Raw genomic sequence first — 15,546 nt, 5'->3', positions numbered from 1 at the left:
GGTTCTTGTTCACCTCTATTCAAAGTTATGCCATGCTAGGACACAAGCGAAGCACGAGGATAACGAATAGAAATTAACATGCAGTGTAAGCACAAACAGGTAGGTAGTCGATAAGAAAAAAGGAGCCAAGTATTCTATTTATCGTTTATTTCTAGGTGTCGAGCTATAAAATCATTCATTTCCAATACAATAAAGTAGAAATGTATATACATATATAACTTTCATTTAATAGTTTGTATGGAATTATTAATAATCGTAATCCCATAGATTCAACCGAATGACTTATTCTTAATATTGGTACTGTAGATAAAAATTGCTCATACGATTTGAGAAGAGAAAAACCATTTTATCTCTAATAGAAATGTTAGTTTCGACAACTGGAATAGGACACCCAGCAACGGTCATAGTGTCAGTGTATTCGTTACCGCTCAAGTGCGAAAATCAGTTATTCTAGAGACTACCTTGGTAATGTGCGGATTAACTAGAGTGATCTGTACAGTTAATCCGCTGATTAGCTTGATAATGTGCATAATAACAGCTTTCGAGCTTTAGCGATAACATATTCACACGAAACCATATAAAATATACAATATATTCTAATTGATCGTTAGATATTAATGAAAAATAGAGCGTACAAATTACTTAAAAAATGCCAGTCTAAATGATCGTAGTAACAAATTTGTTACGTACTTTTCCAGCGATTAAGTACGTGGAAAATAACGAAAAGAATATAGTGTTAGTGTAATGTTTAGAAAGAATCTAGCGTAAGGGAATAATCCCTTGTTTAGGACTTTTATTAAGACGCTTTAAAGTATGTTTTTTCATTTTAAATATTTTGGCTATTACAATTGAATAATAAAAGTATACAATATTAATATCACAACTAATATATACTTTAAAGCACCCGAACAGATTACGCTGGCTCTTGTTGATTTATAACACTGCTCCATTTGTCACATACTTTGCTTGCTTAAAGCTCATTATTAAAAATCAATACACGCCAACGTAATGCGTAATTTATTTTTCTCATCCTTTATAGTAAAATGCTGGTAGTTCAATATTTTTCTTATTCTTTTTTCTTTTACTGTTAAAAAACTTATTATGACAGTTGTATATCACAAATTTTTATTCAAAGAGCATATTATTTCTCTCAATATATCATTTGGTGGCAGGATTGAAGCATGGAGTAAAAAAATTGCAGGACAGATTGCAACGGATGGAAGATTGAAAAGCTGTAATGGTGATTCTACACATTCACACGTTAATCAATGCATGGTAGTACACCTAGCCAGTTACACTAAACACCGCCCAGAGAATTTTTCCAGTCTATTAGAGTCGACGTACTCTGCAAAATATGTAAAGTACTTTCAATTTTCATTCCACTTTTGGGATCTCAAATTCTAGTAGTAACAAATAAGAGTGAAAAATTTGGGCAATTACTGCGATCAGAAACGATCGAATTATATGCCATTCAGTATCGATGATGTACCTATTGATACTATGTAAATGAATAAATATATAATTTTCTAATAAAACTGCCAAAGGTTGTAGCCTCGCAAGATCATTTTGAATTATCGACATTCAAAATCTTTTACGCATGGACATGTAACAAATTCTATCAAAAAGATTATAAAATTTGTATTTCATTGCTGTCATATTAACGATGGAGATTAATTTTCATACCACTTTCCACCACCTATCGAAGTTCATGAACAGATTCGATGAGTAATGTCTGTTTGACATTTACGTTTGATACCTGTAGTCTATTTTTGAGGCATCTTAATAAGATTTTTTGTCAATTGTATCAATTACGAAACAGTGCAATATGTTAGACAGTGAAAATATGGATGAATCTTCAAGTGATATGCATTGTGTTCATTAAAATCATGCAATATCAGGGAGGCAAAGCGTAGGGATTAAAATTTCTTATTTGAACTTTTCCTACAAAATCACCCCTTGTGTAAGCAACATTACGACAAGCATATGCGTTATTCAAGTATTAAAGTGTGTAGTCATGTGACTAGAAATGTGGGAAAATGTTCATTTGACCAAGGTTGTGGGCTTGGCATTATCAATCTCGGAACCTTTCCCATGTTTCAGTTCACTCAAAGGATGATTTTGTAGCTAAAACTGTGTCACAAACGAAATCAGCATTTTCATCTATTGGATAGTTCGATAAAATGCTGGACGCCTTACAATCAAGTTTGAATTAATTTGGCTTTCTAAATTCTAATTGAGGCGTTACATTGTAGTATTTGTTCATAACTTTCGATTATTTTGGCTTGATGAATAGCTGGAAGAAATTCACAAATCGAATCCCACAAGCATCATGGATGCCCATTGATCTGACCTGAATGTATCGTAAGCTTTGTGTCATATATGACAGGGATTTTGAACTTACGAGTTATTACATGCAACATTACACCAATTATTTTAATTATAAAATGTACAGTTAAAAGTGAACTAGTAGTAAATGAGGAGATGATTAGAAACTAATTTATAGAAATTATATATCAATAACTTATGAAGAATTCAATCAAGGGCAATTTCAATAATGATCTTTACTCGTTGATCGGGATGAAAAATGATTTGATGCTTTGACTAGTGAGAATTTATCAAGTTAACAAATTAACGGAATTTCATTTACTATCATCTCGAATCAATGATCATCTTTTTTTAGTTATTACATCTGAATATTGATTAACCGACCCATGGACCGAGCCTTAAACGCATCTTGGCTTAATACAACACCACTTTTGATATAACAATGCCCGAAGTGTGAGCGTAGAATCATCATTAATTGCCATAATGAGTTTAGGAAAGTATAGCGATACTACGCCTAGGTCCACCTATGCACACATTGTCTAAGCTAGACCACTTTTTAATACCATTACGCAGAACCTCTGCTGTCACTTTGTCTTCATATACCCTTGACATGGCCTCGAGCTTTTGCGCTTTCTCCTTGCTAAGCGGTTCGCTAGGGAATGTTAATTCATTGGCCTCGGCGAGTGAGCGGAGGTCAAAGTAGTATTTTGCATAAACGCTCGATGGAACATTTATATTAAACTGCAGCATCTCTAAAAATTGCCGTTCCAGCTCATTCCTATAAAAAATTGGTACAAGATCATAGCTGATTGCTCGTCTGAACAAGGAGCAGAACAAATTTATTTATATGGTAAACGGTATCCATGGGATTGTTAATGACCATGAACTAAGATAATCAGATTTCTAAACCAAGATTGACGATAAAAGTTTTCAATCAATCAGAAGGTACTAAGAATTTACAAAAATTCAAACTTCTGTAGAAAAATTAAAATTTCTATATAATAATATTACTTATGGCCGATTAAATTATGTTTCAATGATACGTACATGTCCTCTACGGTAATATCTTTTAGAATTTGACAATAGTCAACATTCCAAACGGCTTGATCATCCCAGACCTTGGATGACAGTAGTATTGCACCCAGTGCTATTCGCTTCCAATTAGCAGGAGTAATGTCAACTTCCGCGTAAGTTAGAAGCCGTTCCAAGTATACTAGAGTTATAATGGCACACTCTGCGGTCAGCTGAGCAGCATTAAACAATGTCCTAATAAACTTATATATCTGTTTATGCTCGGGATTGTGTCGGTCATAGTCATCGGAAACTCCATCCCTCTGAAAATAAGAAAAGCTTCATTTTATCACATTTAGTAATCAAGTCAACATCATATCATTAGATGCTTTCCTTAAAAAATTATGAGCAAAATTCATCTCTTTCTCATCCAATCATTTACATATTTTTAGGATAGAAATAGGTGTGCCTATTTCTGTATGTGATTCCATTTTATTCCATTTAAATAGAAGAAAGATGAATTATTCCTCACCGTAAGTGGGTGGAGCTTTTCGTCAAATATATCTATCTGACGTTGCGATGTTCGATTTTTGATGTGATAGTATATGGCTAAGGCAACACATTTGACCGTATTTTTCAAATTAGGTTGTGACACAGTACTGTCATCGAGATATATTGTACTGCAGCTACTACTTTTCTTGAGTGTCCTTGTGTCTGCAATTTGGTGCTGACTTTTCTTTCTGACCATTCCATCTGCAAATTAATTAATACCTGTGAATGAGTTACTGTTAAATCCACACTTATATTAAGGACACTGTTGTCTTTAAATTACATAGCTCTACTAATAAGCAATTCATGTCAATTTAAGTAGCCTTTTACACAGCCTTAGCATAGAGTACCGCACAAGATTAACTAGAATTGAATCATTGCCGGATGAATTTTTCAATAAAAAAAAGACAGTCTTAAAGAACAGTTCAAAAATAACTTAGATCAACGAATTGATTTAAGATCAGGTCAGCGAGGCTTTTGGAATCGGATTTGGAATAAAATTTGAGGATCATTCTGATTTATTTACAATAATACTCGAATAAATTGCAGTTTAGCAATGAGATACTGGCTGTACAGTTATAGTACCGTAGAAGATAACAATAATAACCAACCAGACATTCAAAACAGGTTTATTTATTAGATGCGTAATGGAGATAAGCGTGATAAATGCAGAGAAATGATCAATATACTGTGAACTTACTTTCAATAGCTTGTTTGGATCGCTCCATGAATATTGTGCCTGCACAAGGGTGCAATGAAGGATCTGAGTCCCAGTCTTCGGGTTCACGCTCGCTAATGTGTTGTAAATTATTTGCGCTGATTTCACCCTCTGGTAGATGTTCCTCCAAGCCACGTCCACCGCATTCTCCTCCCAATTCCTTTCGCCCTGTTTGAGGGCTGGCGTAAACACAGCAACTATTCTTATTGCCCATCGTTTGACAATCTCCAACTTCTGGTATAAAAAATTTTCTCTTCTTTTTTCCACCCTAACACTACTTTACTACCTTCTCAAACTTTCTCGTTCTGGCGATCTCCCTCTCCGTATTCAATTCATGGATATTTTGGAGTAAGCATTTGAAACCCATAAGTAGAGACGATTCCAACAAACTAAACTCACATGTCAGTTTGATGATCAGCTGATGGGAGCGGTGATGGAGAGAACGGTACGCATTATTTGGTTATTTTTCATAATGACGACCGAGCCGTGGCACTGAGCCCGGTTTTTACTTATCAAAATAAAATCTCCCGAATTACTATGGGTAGGGAACACGGTAACATAGTGCGATTAATAGATCATTAATCTCAGAGGTAGCGTTTCGACATCAAGCCGAGATAATATTTGTGAAACTTGCAAGAATGCTCGTACAATTTTACTGACAACGCCTAAACGCTGCTTTCAACACTTGCACTTGCCGGCAGATTTTTATGGCACCTTCGACTTGGAGTACCCCCAACCCTCGAACGAATTCAGAGCTGTACCTCATTCAATCTATCACCTTATGTCGCAAATGGTCGCAATCAGGCTCATAATCATACGCATTCTTTCTCAATAATATTACCATTATTATTCATCATCGTTGCACAGAAGTGATTCATTTTATAAACACAACTTTGACACTGAAGGACGTTTAAAGTGCATTTAACACATTACTCCTATTGAATTAATGCGTGTACAGTGTACTCTGTGTTCCGACTCTATCGTTAAGATTTGTCTAGCTCCATCTGGTGCCAGTACCAGTTTTATCTTCTGATGATCACTGCAACAGTAATGAGGTAGATTCTATTCCGCGTAAATTCAAAACGACTCACACTTACCGCTTCTTACAATTTTACAATTACTCACCAGAATTAAAACGTGAGTTTTCTAGGCACTCGGATATGTTATAGATAAGAATTGATCATGTTGAAATGAATTTATTTTTCGGTGTTCACTTTTATTCAAAAGAACCATAAAAATTACAGTCTAAAAAAATGTTTAAACTTAGATTCCAATTGAAGGGCAAAAGTGTTTGTAAGATTATTCCAAATTTTTGGAAATTCGTAACAGTGCTAAAAAGTTACTAGAGTGAAATTTTTTCGGTATTCTGATACTGCGCTGTTTCCATGAAACAGAGCATGCAAACAACATATCTAAAAACATGAATTGGAGTAATTCTATAACAAATATTTGTTATACTATATATCGCTACCAGATAAAATGATATTAATAATAAAGATAACAATAATACTATTTCCTATGATCTTTGCACATGATTAAAAACTCTTTGTGTCTCACACAAATAACATATTGTCGAGCTTAGGCTTCAAAAAGGCAAGTGTAATGAAATTAAACCTCTGAAGTATCATCAAACATGAACTAAACATTGCAGGATAGTGCTACACTTAGAAAGTCTTCAAAGGCGATGGATATTGTTCCAGTCTGAGCAGAATCTCTTTGTCGAAAAGCCTCTGTAATTTTATGTAAAAAAAGAAAAGTTAGATACCAAATTTTTTCCAGCATAAGGGCAAAACGCTTAACATTCATTCACTGAGGCTAGTAAACCAACTTTGTCTCAGTTCACTTTGTGGTATAATCTTCTTTCAACACAAACTTACCAGTAAACCTCTGAATCTGCACACAGACGACAATGAACTGGTCAACACTTATTGATTCATGTTGATTGAAGTCGCTCTTCTTTATAAGGAATTTTATAAACTCAGGACTGAATCTATAACCCATCTGCGTTAATGCAGCTGACAACTCATTTTCTTGGATACTCCCAGAATTGTCATGATCAAAACCACGAAACACACCTAGCCAGGCATTCACATAATTAAAGAGAGCTTGAAATTCTTCTACATCTATCGTTCCTCTTTTATCCTTGTCAAACATTCCTGAAAATCAAAAACGCAGATTTTCCTTCAACAAAAGTTAAAATTGAAGCTAAAACTATTTATGCAAAGCATTAATCACCGACATGCAAAAACTTACCGATCATAAGTTTGCAAGCAGTATCAGAAAAGCTCCTTCCTTGTCCATTAGCCAACGCGCTCTTAAGTTCGGTGGCAGATATTCGACCGCTTCGATCCCGATCCACCGCTGTGAACCACTGCTGTACCTCTGGATTGATCTGGAGAGCACCTTGCGTTGAACCAAAATTTGCACCCTGTGTATTTTTTACATTCTGAGTATCGTTTTGCACAAAGGCAGTGGAATAGAGTTGTAGTAAATGAGAAAAAATAAGTGTTAACCTAATGATAGATGCATAAGACTTACAATCAGATTCATAGGAATATGAATGAGATTATGTAATAGCACACAGTATCAACTGGAGAACCCGAACTTTCAACCGGCGAAAATTGCGTACGAACATTATTATCTCTGATAGGTGTAATTTAAAAATTGTATATGTACTACGTACATTCCTAACCCTCGAAGTCGGTTATTAATACATAAATGTCACTATCTCACCGAGTAAGCCATGTTGAAGTACACGGTCAGAAAATCAGAAGGTATTTCTTCTTCGGAATTACTATAATCCCTTCGTATACTATAAATACGGCTCGAGTGCCAGTTCTAATTTGGAAAATCAGTGGTTATTGAAGTCATAAGGATACACGTTCCACCACTACTTTTTCACTTGACTGCACTGCGACTGACATAACATGAACGTTGCAGTAGAGTGGGTCGAGGGAGTGTCATTCACGACAGTCGGATGTGAGTTCATCGATATAACAACAGAGCGTATACATACTCGATTAAACTCAGCTTCGACTCCAGTAGCAGTCAGTCGCAGTCGCCTACTCGTCGTCGAGCGGTTCGCTTGTGAATAGGCTTTTTGTGGCTCAGTGGGGTTGCCTTTTATGGTGATCTAAAGGTTGTGGAATTATTTCTTCAGAGTTTGTGATGTTATAAGTGATCAATTATCTCCTCAATATCCAGGAAGTAAGTGTGATTTTATATGTGCCATATCTCTTGGTTTGATAATACATGAAAGAAAGTGATCGCGTATTTCTCACAGGTTTTTTTTAGTGCGAATGCGGTGTCTTGTAAATATAGAGATGACGGCATTGATGAATGGGTAATCGAGACGTGATCTTAAATCTCAATATCCTCTGATTCAGAAATGGTTATTATTAGAACTTCAATCCCTCATTGGTTTTATCACGTTTTATCTTTCCAAAACCTTATTATAAAGGGTCAAATATAGCGTGGGAGAACGGGTTTTGCGGACCGCACCTAACATTGTGTATTTTTTGAGCACCATTTAGGCCGAGTTCTCTTGTGAACATAAAGAGTTCGCGAATAACATCTGAATTTCTTGAGTATATTTCGCGAGAGAAGAACCACTCCGCTGATAAAATTCCTTGAAAGTTTTATCAAGGCTAAGAAGTCACTCCAGTCCCTCTCCTTTCCAGCGTCAATCGAATTACTAGTAAAATTTCTAGTGGACTTCTTAGAATATTACCTTACTCATTCCTGTCTTATTGAATCATAAGAAATCTTCAGAAATCTTGTTTTTCACAGATATCTAATGACCTGGTAAGATAATGCTAAGATATTTGTATAAATATCAAACACCAATTTAGTTAAATATCTCCTGTATTCTGCTACATCAGTCTCAAGATTACCTGTTGGCTTTCATTATCAAGTAGTTTTATAATAATGAAGAATTTTTCATCTATCACGAAATAATCAGTTATTTGGAAAACTTCGAATACAGAGCCAATTTGTTCTTATCTTTAACTTGGTCAATGTTTATGATTTGAATTCTTAAAATAATTCTGCGCTATCGAGTTCAGTTGAATTTGGTTGAGAAAAAGAGAAGAAATGAATATGGTTCATTCAAATATTAACATAGGATGGGGTTTCAAATGGAGTTATTTTATTGGTATGGATAGCTATACAATATTTGATCTTTGCAAATTTGCAAAATAATAATTTGGTACAAGATATCACAATAGGTGGTCCTGATAGTCACCAGCACAGTAACATTGTCAAGGAATACGTTACCTTTGGCTCACTAAGAAAATCTGACTCAGCAGCTTAATAATAGACGCTGTGCTAAATATGCAAAGGTATCACAGAAATATGGGTGGTAATATTTTTCCTTACCAAAAAACTTATTTAGTCATAATCATTTTAATTATGATTAATCCACCGGATAATTATCTATGAAGACGTCAAATTCAAGTTATCAAAAATACATGTCATAACATTATCCTGCATTTGGAATCAGCCCATTACAAATTTTGCTATATTATTGACTATCTGTTCATTCTAATTCATTTCAATTTAATTTTTTCCTGTTATGATAATAATAATTCTCATAATGTTTGAACGTGTTGAGCGGTTGAGGATGAATATGATAGATATGGTGTGGTTGCTACATGTAAAATTATATCACTTTTCCTATCTGGAAATACCATTTTTAGTCATATTCAATTTCAACACTACCGTGCTCCTGCACCCAAGAATCCTCGAAGTGTCATTCGAAATACGTAGGCTTTTGAACCATATATAGTTAGAAGAGAGTTTATCCGGTTGCTGGAAGTTAAGAGATAACATCGGCTTTTGTAGAAACCACATTGGAAGGTTATTATTAATAATCTTTTCTACTTTTGTTAATAACCATTATGAGCTATGCTAAGTATAATTTCTAGGTCTCAATTGCCCTAAAGCTTTTGCTCATAATAATGGGTCCAATATAATAAGATGTTTGGTTTGAAAATTGTCTTTGAACTCCATAGAGTTGTAGTTAAACTTGCAAGCATTTTATGAAATGGTTTCTCTGGATATCCTTTTTATTGAATACTGTGCAGAGTAATTCATCAAACATGAGCCCACACTGATAAAACCGACGTATCGCTCGTATGCAAGTTTTTTTATATCTCAATTTATCACTGTTCAACCTTTAGCTAACCAGTGATCCTAAAAAGAAAAGCTGCATATCTTTTTCTTATTTATATAAACTTTTCTTTTGACATTGCCATAGTCTGTATGGTAAAAAGATAAACAATGTTTCGCTGTCAAACTATTAATCTATCAAATTTCGTTTTTTCCAAAACCATTTACTCAGCTGTATATCAATTTGTAATTTAAAAATTAAATCTGTATACAGGAATGTTTGGCAGCTTAGAATGGGTTTCAACGCTCCTCCTATTGACAGTTGTAGTTGCTGTCAGGGCAGACTACCCACCACCAGAAAGATTGACAGGGATGAATCCTTGTATCAGCAAGCAGACTTGCCATGAATGCATACAAACTCCGCACTGTGCGTGGTGCGCTGCTCCTGTGAGTCTAAACTTTATCAAAACTGAATTATCCAAATAAAATACGTTTCTTGACTGTTGTTATTCTTAGCAGCAAGTAAACCTTCAATACCATGAAATCTGCAAAGTAATTAATGGTTTTCAATGTGATACACTCTTCATTTTGGTGTTAACAGAATTTCCGTGAGCTGAGATGCTTTCTGCCAAATATAAATACGAAAATATTTGCTACCTGCCCAGAACAATACACCTGGAATCCAGATAATGTGTATAGTATGCTACGGTATGCTGAACTAACAAAAGGTGGTTATTCTACTTCGGGGGGTGGCTATGAGTACAACTCCTCTTCTTCCTCTTCCTCATCATCATCCTCTTCTTCTTCGTCTTCGTCTTCATCATCCTCCTCCTCCGGCAGTGCTAGCGGCAGTCGGCGCCAGGAGGCTATTCAAATCTGGCCCCAAGAAGTAAATCTGACACTAAGGATAAGTAAGTCATGCCTCAATTTCTAATCTCACAAGGTACTTGATGTCTTTCAACTCCTTGGTTTTAAACTGTGTGTAATTTCAGATGAAGCATACCGGATGTCGTTCGTTTACTCCCAAGCTGAGGATTACCCAGTTGACTTGTACTATCTTATGGACTTGAGCAAATCCATGGAGGATGATAAAAAAAAATTGTCAGATTTGGGGCAATTGCTGGTAGAGAGTATGAGCAGAATAACCAGCAATTTTCGATTGGGATTTGGAAGCTTTGTAGATAAAGTGGTTATGCCCTATGTCAGTGTTGTACCTAAGGCGTAAGTAATGAAATCTAAATTGCCATAAAATTGATACTAGCTGTTGATTTTATATTGATTTGTTATGCGAACTAGTCATGAACATGAAGACACTAATAGCTTAAAAGATCGACTTCTTCTAAAAGTCAGGGTTTCATTTTAGTCTTGAAGAACCATGCACAGGATGCGTGAAACCATATGGCTACAAAAACATCATGGAATTGTCGCAGAATACTAGCGTTTTTGCTGTAAGTGTAACATTTGACATTTAATATGAATATCATTATTTGTAAGTATTCTACATATCATTGATCTTCATACATAAAAGTGTTCATTTGCCTTGATGATCAAATTATATATCGACAATAAATCGAGCAATTCCAGTTGCTGAGCGATTTCAATCCAATAAAAACATTAAATTATGTACCAAAGGTCATAGAAAAATATAATATTAAAAATTTTAGTTTTCCAAAGTCCAACTGATAAAATGATTCTTCCGTTCTTTACAGGATTTGGTTCGTCAGGCTTCCGTGTCTGGAAATCTAGATGCTCCCGAAGGAGGATTTGATGCAATAATGCAGGCTATTGTGTGTCGAAACGAGATAGGTTGGCGTTCCAAGGCTCGTAGGCTCTTAGTATTTTCAACAGACGCTGGCTTCCATTATGCTGGAGATGGTAAACTTGGAGGTATTGTGAAACCAAATGATGGAAAGTGCCACCTCGATACTACTGGGCTTTACACCCAGTCATCCTCCCAAGATTATCCCAGTATATCTCAGATCAACCTCAAGGTCAAGGAAAATGCTATCAACATTATTTGGGCTGTAACAGAGACTCAAATAAATATTTACAAACGGCTTACAAAACACATCGAAGGCTCTTTTGCTGGAACACTGAAAGATGATTCTAGTAACGTTGTTCAGTTGATTCGGGAACAATACGATGCTATTTCAAGTTCAGTTGAAATGAAGGATACAGCCAGTAGCAGTATAAAAGTAAGATACTATTCAAGCTGCTTAGGAGAGGGGGATCCAATCGAAACGTCGAAATGCGATAATCTTAAAGTTGGGACCAAGGTTGAGTTCTTTGCTGAAATAGAGGTTACCAGTTGTCCTAAAAATAGATCTGAATGGCACCAAAGTTTTGAAATTTATCCAGTAAGTGCAGTTCATTTACAATGATCAGCTCTAAATCCGGTTTGAATTGAATATTTAAGTTAATTTTTTTATTCAGTTTAAAGCCGCTGAGTTGAAGTTGCTCATATTCTATTTCAGGTCGGAATCAACGAAACTCTGACCGTTAATCTTCATATGTTGTGTGATTGTGATTGTGAACAACCTTCACACCCTATGTATGAGGAAAGATCTCCTCAATGTAATTCAATGGGAACCCTAAAGTGTGGTGTTTGCGACTGTCTTGACAAACACTTTGGAAAGAAATGCGAATGCACGCCGCTTGGAACGACCGGTACTTTCAGTACAGGATTTGATAAATACTATCAGGCTTGCAGACCAGATAACACTTCTCTAGTCGATTGCTCTGGAAGAGGTTCTTGTACCTGTGGACAATGTGAATGCGACGAGAGAGAAAACAAGGAGGAGGTAAGATTCATGTGTAAATTTTCTGTACAAAAGACCGCTAGTTTTATTTATTGATTGCAATTGTGTAATTGATATCTTCTATTTTGCAAATTGTACAAGCATGTACACGCGTTTCAATACAATAGCATCGCTAGTCACTGCATCTCAATAATTTCTATTGTATATCATTGCAGATAATTTCAGGACCATTCTGTGAATGTGATAACTTCTCCTGCGATCGATATCAGGGAGCTCTCTGCTCCAATCATGGAACCTGTCACTGTGGTCAATGTGTATGTGACAAAGAGTGGACTGGTCCATCCTGCCGTTGCCCATCGTCGAACCAGACCTGTATTGCGCCAGGAACCACTAATGGGCTTCCCTGCTCAGGCCGGGTAAGAATACCAAAATTCATTTCCCTCATTCTTAAATTTGTCAATGATCATAAAGGTCCTGATTGAATTTAATTATATTTTTCACTAATTAATGATCAAAAGTTCTAGTAATACGACATAAAATACTGGTAAAACAAATTCTACCATTTCATCCTTCCATCTTTAGGGTAAATGTGAATGCGGAGAATGTATTTGTGACGAAGAGGTTAATTCTCGTTACACCGGGAAATTCTGTGACAAATGTCCCACCTGTCCCGACCGTTGTGAGGAGTTAAGAGCTTGCGTACAATGCCAAGTTTACGGTACTGGTAATTATACAAAAACAGACTGTCAGGAAAAGTGCGTCGAATTCAAAACCGAAACAGTTAAAACGATTAGTGGGGAGGTCGCAGATGAGGAAACGTTCTGTCCATTCACTGACGAGGATGATTGTTTGAATAAATTTATTTACTACTACAACGACACAAACACCTTAGTCGTAAAAGCACAGAGCCAAAGAGAATGCCCAACACAAGTTTATATGCTGGGAATAGTACTGGGCGTTATAGCCGCTATCGTGCTCATTGGCTTAGCATTCTTGCTTCTCTGGAAATTATTGACAACTATTCATGATCGCAGGGAATTTGCGCGATTTGAAAAAGAGAGGATGATGGCAAAATGGGACACTGTAAGTTTACAGCTGCAACAAACGTTAATAGAAACAATTTTAATATTATTTATATTTATTCATGAGCATGCTGATGGTAATCCTTCGTTTATTTATTGCAGGGCGAAAATCCTATTTATAAGCAAGCAACATCGACTTTCAAGAACCCTACTTATGTTGGAAAATAATTTTAGAACAAAACCGAGTTCTTCGAATAATATCTGAGAAATTTTATGGCAATTCAGCCTACCGCGAAATCTCAATAATTCTTTATCAGTACCTAATGGGTATCTGATATTACAGTAGTTTGAGCCTGAAAGATGCCATTTCTTGCAAGCTTCTTCGTTCAGGTGCTGCACTCTTGTAACAAACGTGACTCCACTTCACTGTAAAAACAACCAGCCAGCAGTAGTTGATTAGATAGAATTTTGCTCTTGTAAAAAGTAAAAAGACTCTAATCCGCAATAAGATACTCAAAAAATAGGTACTTTCAATGCAGCACACGCTCTAATTGTATCGTTATTCAAACTCTCCTGCTTTGTGTATAATTTCTGCTATATTCTTAGCTTATCCGTCAAAATTTCTTGCACCCAAGTCTACTTTACTGTCTTTAGCTCAAATTGATGATACGTATGATGGATCCGATTATCCAACTACCATAGAAAAAGTGATTGTCACTGTTTTAATCAGGAGTTTAAATGTGCCATCTGTCAAGCACTACCTTGTTCTCAATTGAAGAAAAATATTTTAATGGCGCTATTTATTTAATTTTTCAAGCTACTGTGTTAAAAGTACTGCCGTAATACTTAAGCTTCGTTAAATTTACTGTGGTGTTCACGCAAAAAATTCTCTTATAGCCATTTTACAATACTTATCGGTTCATATCATCTTAGATAGTCGACCAATTTTGATCCAAAATTCATCGAGTCCCACGTAGGAGCTACTGAATTATATCGATGTTCAGTACATTAGTGTTTATTGAAACTCTGAAGCTAAAGTGCCTTCGAATACGTCTAGTAAGCGGAGATTCTTGAATAATAGTGGCGTATTTTAATTATAATTTTTTTTACCATTCATATCTGTGCCTAGCACAGTAATCATTCTAGATAACTGCATATTAGTTACCTAATTTAAATTTCTTTTGTAAAAATTAGGTCACAAGTTCGTGTTTCATTCATCGTATTAACCTTATTCTTAATTTATTAAAATGGCCTTGTTGCAAATAACAATTAAAATATATTATAGAAAAGTTGAAGTGTTTTATAATCATGCATGTATATTCTATTGAAAGGGTCTCTGTGCGCACAATATTGGTTACGTATACTGATGATATTAATACTAATTGTAAAAAAGGTACGTATTTGCATGATGACCATGCAAATCTTTTTTTATAATTCTATACCAAGTGAAATTTTATATATTAATACGATAAACGGGTTCATATGTTCTAATAAAGTGCGCATAAATGATGATGCTACATTGTTATGTATTGAGCTTGTGCTTTGACATTTGGATTGTTTCTTTTTATATGAGGTGTTAAAAAGATCGTTAAAAATCGCCTTCAGTTAAACACGGTGTTCTTTGTTTGAACCTTCGAACTGAAGTCTAATAATTGAGATTTTCATTCATCATTTTCTAAGATATTACAGACATTACGAATTATCAGACAAGATTCAATTCCGCTTTAGCTATATTTTATGTAATATGATGAAGGTAGATTATTATTATTATTTGATACTGACTTCAAAGTGTCAACGTCGTGTACGCTGACAAATTGTAACATCTATATATCATTATTTATCAATTTTATAACGTTTTATTTTATTAATTATTAAAGTATATCCTGAGAATGCGAACAATTTAGAATGTACGGGAGCGAACCAATTTTGTAAACAATGACAGCATGTCTGCGTACGAATGTTGTGAAAAAAAGTTTCGAAATTAATAAAAATCTATACTTAGCTTTCACGTTTTTGTTCAATAAGTCAACGGGCTATCCACTTTCTAGAACAG

At 35.3% G+C, this 15,546-nt stretch overlaps 3 protein-coding genes across 5 annotated transcripts; 1 reads left to right on the top strand and 2 right to left on the bottom strand.

The window, feature by feature from the left end:
• Positions 1-130: 130 nt before the first annotated feature.
• Positions 131-5,655, bottom strand: LOC105688345 (cyclin-Y-like protein 1). Its single transcript, XM_012404537.3, has 4 exons — positions 4,586-5,655; positions 3,869-4,089; positions 3,373-3,659; positions 131-3,103 (listed from the first exon to the last, which is right to left on the bottom strand). Exons 1-4 carry the CDS (start codon positions 4,815-4,817, stop codon positions 2,815-2,817), a joined length of 1,029 nt encoding a protein of 342 aa, XP_012259960.1. The 5' UTR covers positions 4,818-5,655; the 3' UTR covers positions 131-2,814.
• Positions 5,656-5,783: 128 nt separating this feature from the next.
• On the bottom strand, positions 5,784-7,526 carry LOC105688347 (peflin). Of its 3 annotated transcripts, none has more exons than XM_048653556.1 (4): positions 7,337-7,526; positions 6,857-6,995; positions 6,481-6,759; positions 5,784-6,333 (listed from the first exon to the last, which is right to left on the bottom strand). In XM_048653556.1, exons 1-4 carry the CDS (start codon positions 7,346-7,348, stop codon positions 6,242-6,244), a joined length of 522 nt encoding a protein of 173 aa, XP_048509513.1. In that variant the 5' UTR covers positions 7,349-7,526; the 3' UTR covers positions 5,784-6,241. The 3 variants fall into 3 exon arrangements, with proteins under 3 accessions (XP_048509513.1, XP_012259965.1, XP_020709417.1); XM_012404542.3 differs by having other exon boundaries at positions 6,857-7,031; positions 7,337-7,521; XM_020853758.2 differs by lacking the exon at positions 7,337-7,526 and adding an exon at positions 7,142-7,302 and having other exon boundaries at positions 6,857-7,031.
• Positions 7,527-7,658: 132 nt separating this feature from the next.
• Positions 7,659-15,501, top strand: LOC105688344 (integrin beta-PS). The gene is made up of 10 exons (XM_012404536.3): positions 7,659-7,810; positions 9,987-10,159; positions 10,314-10,623; positions 10,705-10,933; positions 11,076-11,160; positions 11,422-12,069; positions 12,187-12,513; positions 12,687-12,887; positions 13,054-13,554; positions 13,656-15,501. Exons 2-10 carry the CDS (start codon positions 9,989-9,991, stop codon positions 13,719-13,721), a joined length of 2,538 nt encoding a protein of 845 aa, XP_012259959.2. The 5' UTR covers positions 7,659-7,810; positions 9,987-9,988; the 3' UTR covers positions 13,722-15,501.
• Positions 15,502-15,546: the final 45 nt, after the last annotated feature.

This window comes from Athalia rosae, chromosome 4 (assembly GCF_917208135.1).
Source record: "Athalia rosae chromosome 4, iyAthRosa1.1, whole genome shotgun sequence".
Lineage (NCBI taxonomy): Eukaryota > Metazoa > Arthropoda > Insecta > Hymenoptera > Athaliidae > Athalia > Athalia rosae.
Note: the sequence above shows the minus strand (reverse complement) of the source record. Positions and strands in the feature narration are given on the sequence as shown.

What these genes read in the sequence shown, in the direction of transcription:
- LOC105688344 (XM_012404536.3), top strand. Translation starts at nt 9,989, where the DNA reads ATGTTTGGCAGCTTAGAATGGGTTTCAACGCTCCTCCTATTGACAGTT. An exon ending in AGAGAGAAAACAAGGAGGAG is followed by an intron (nt 12,514 to 12,686) that starts GTAAGATTCATG and finishes ATATCATTGCAG; the next exon opens with ATAATTTCAGGACCATTCTG. An exon ending in TGATGGCAAAATGGGACACT is followed by an intron (nt 13,555 to 13,655) that starts GTAAGTTTACAG and finishes TATTTATTGCAG; the next exon opens with GGCGAAAATCCTATTTATAA.
- LOC105688347 (XM_012404542.3), bottom strand. An exon ending in TGCTTGCAAACTTATGATCG is followed by an intron (nt 6,760 to 6,856) that starts GTAAGTTTTTGC and finishes TTTGATTTTCAG; the next exon opens with GAATGTTTGACAAGGATAAA. An exon ending in GCAGATTCAGAGGTTTACTG is followed by an intron (nt 6,334 to 6,480) that starts GTAAGTTTGTGT and finishes ATAAAATTACAG; the next exon opens with AGGCTTTTCGACAAAGAGAT.
- LOC105688345 (XM_012404537.3), bottom strand. Translation starts at nt 4,817, where the DNA reads ATGGGCAATAAGAATAGTTGCTGTGTTTACGCCAGCCCTCAAACAGGG. An exon ending in ATCCAAACAAGCTATTGAAA is followed by an intron (nt 4,090 to 4,585) that starts GTAAGTTCACAG and finishes ATTAATTTGCAG; the next exon opens with ATGGAATGGTCAGAAAGAAA. An exon ending in GATATTACCGTAGAGGACAT is followed by an intron (nt 3,104 to 3,372) that starts GTACGTATCATT and finishes AATTTTTTATAG; the next exon opens with GAATGAGCTGGAACGGCAAT.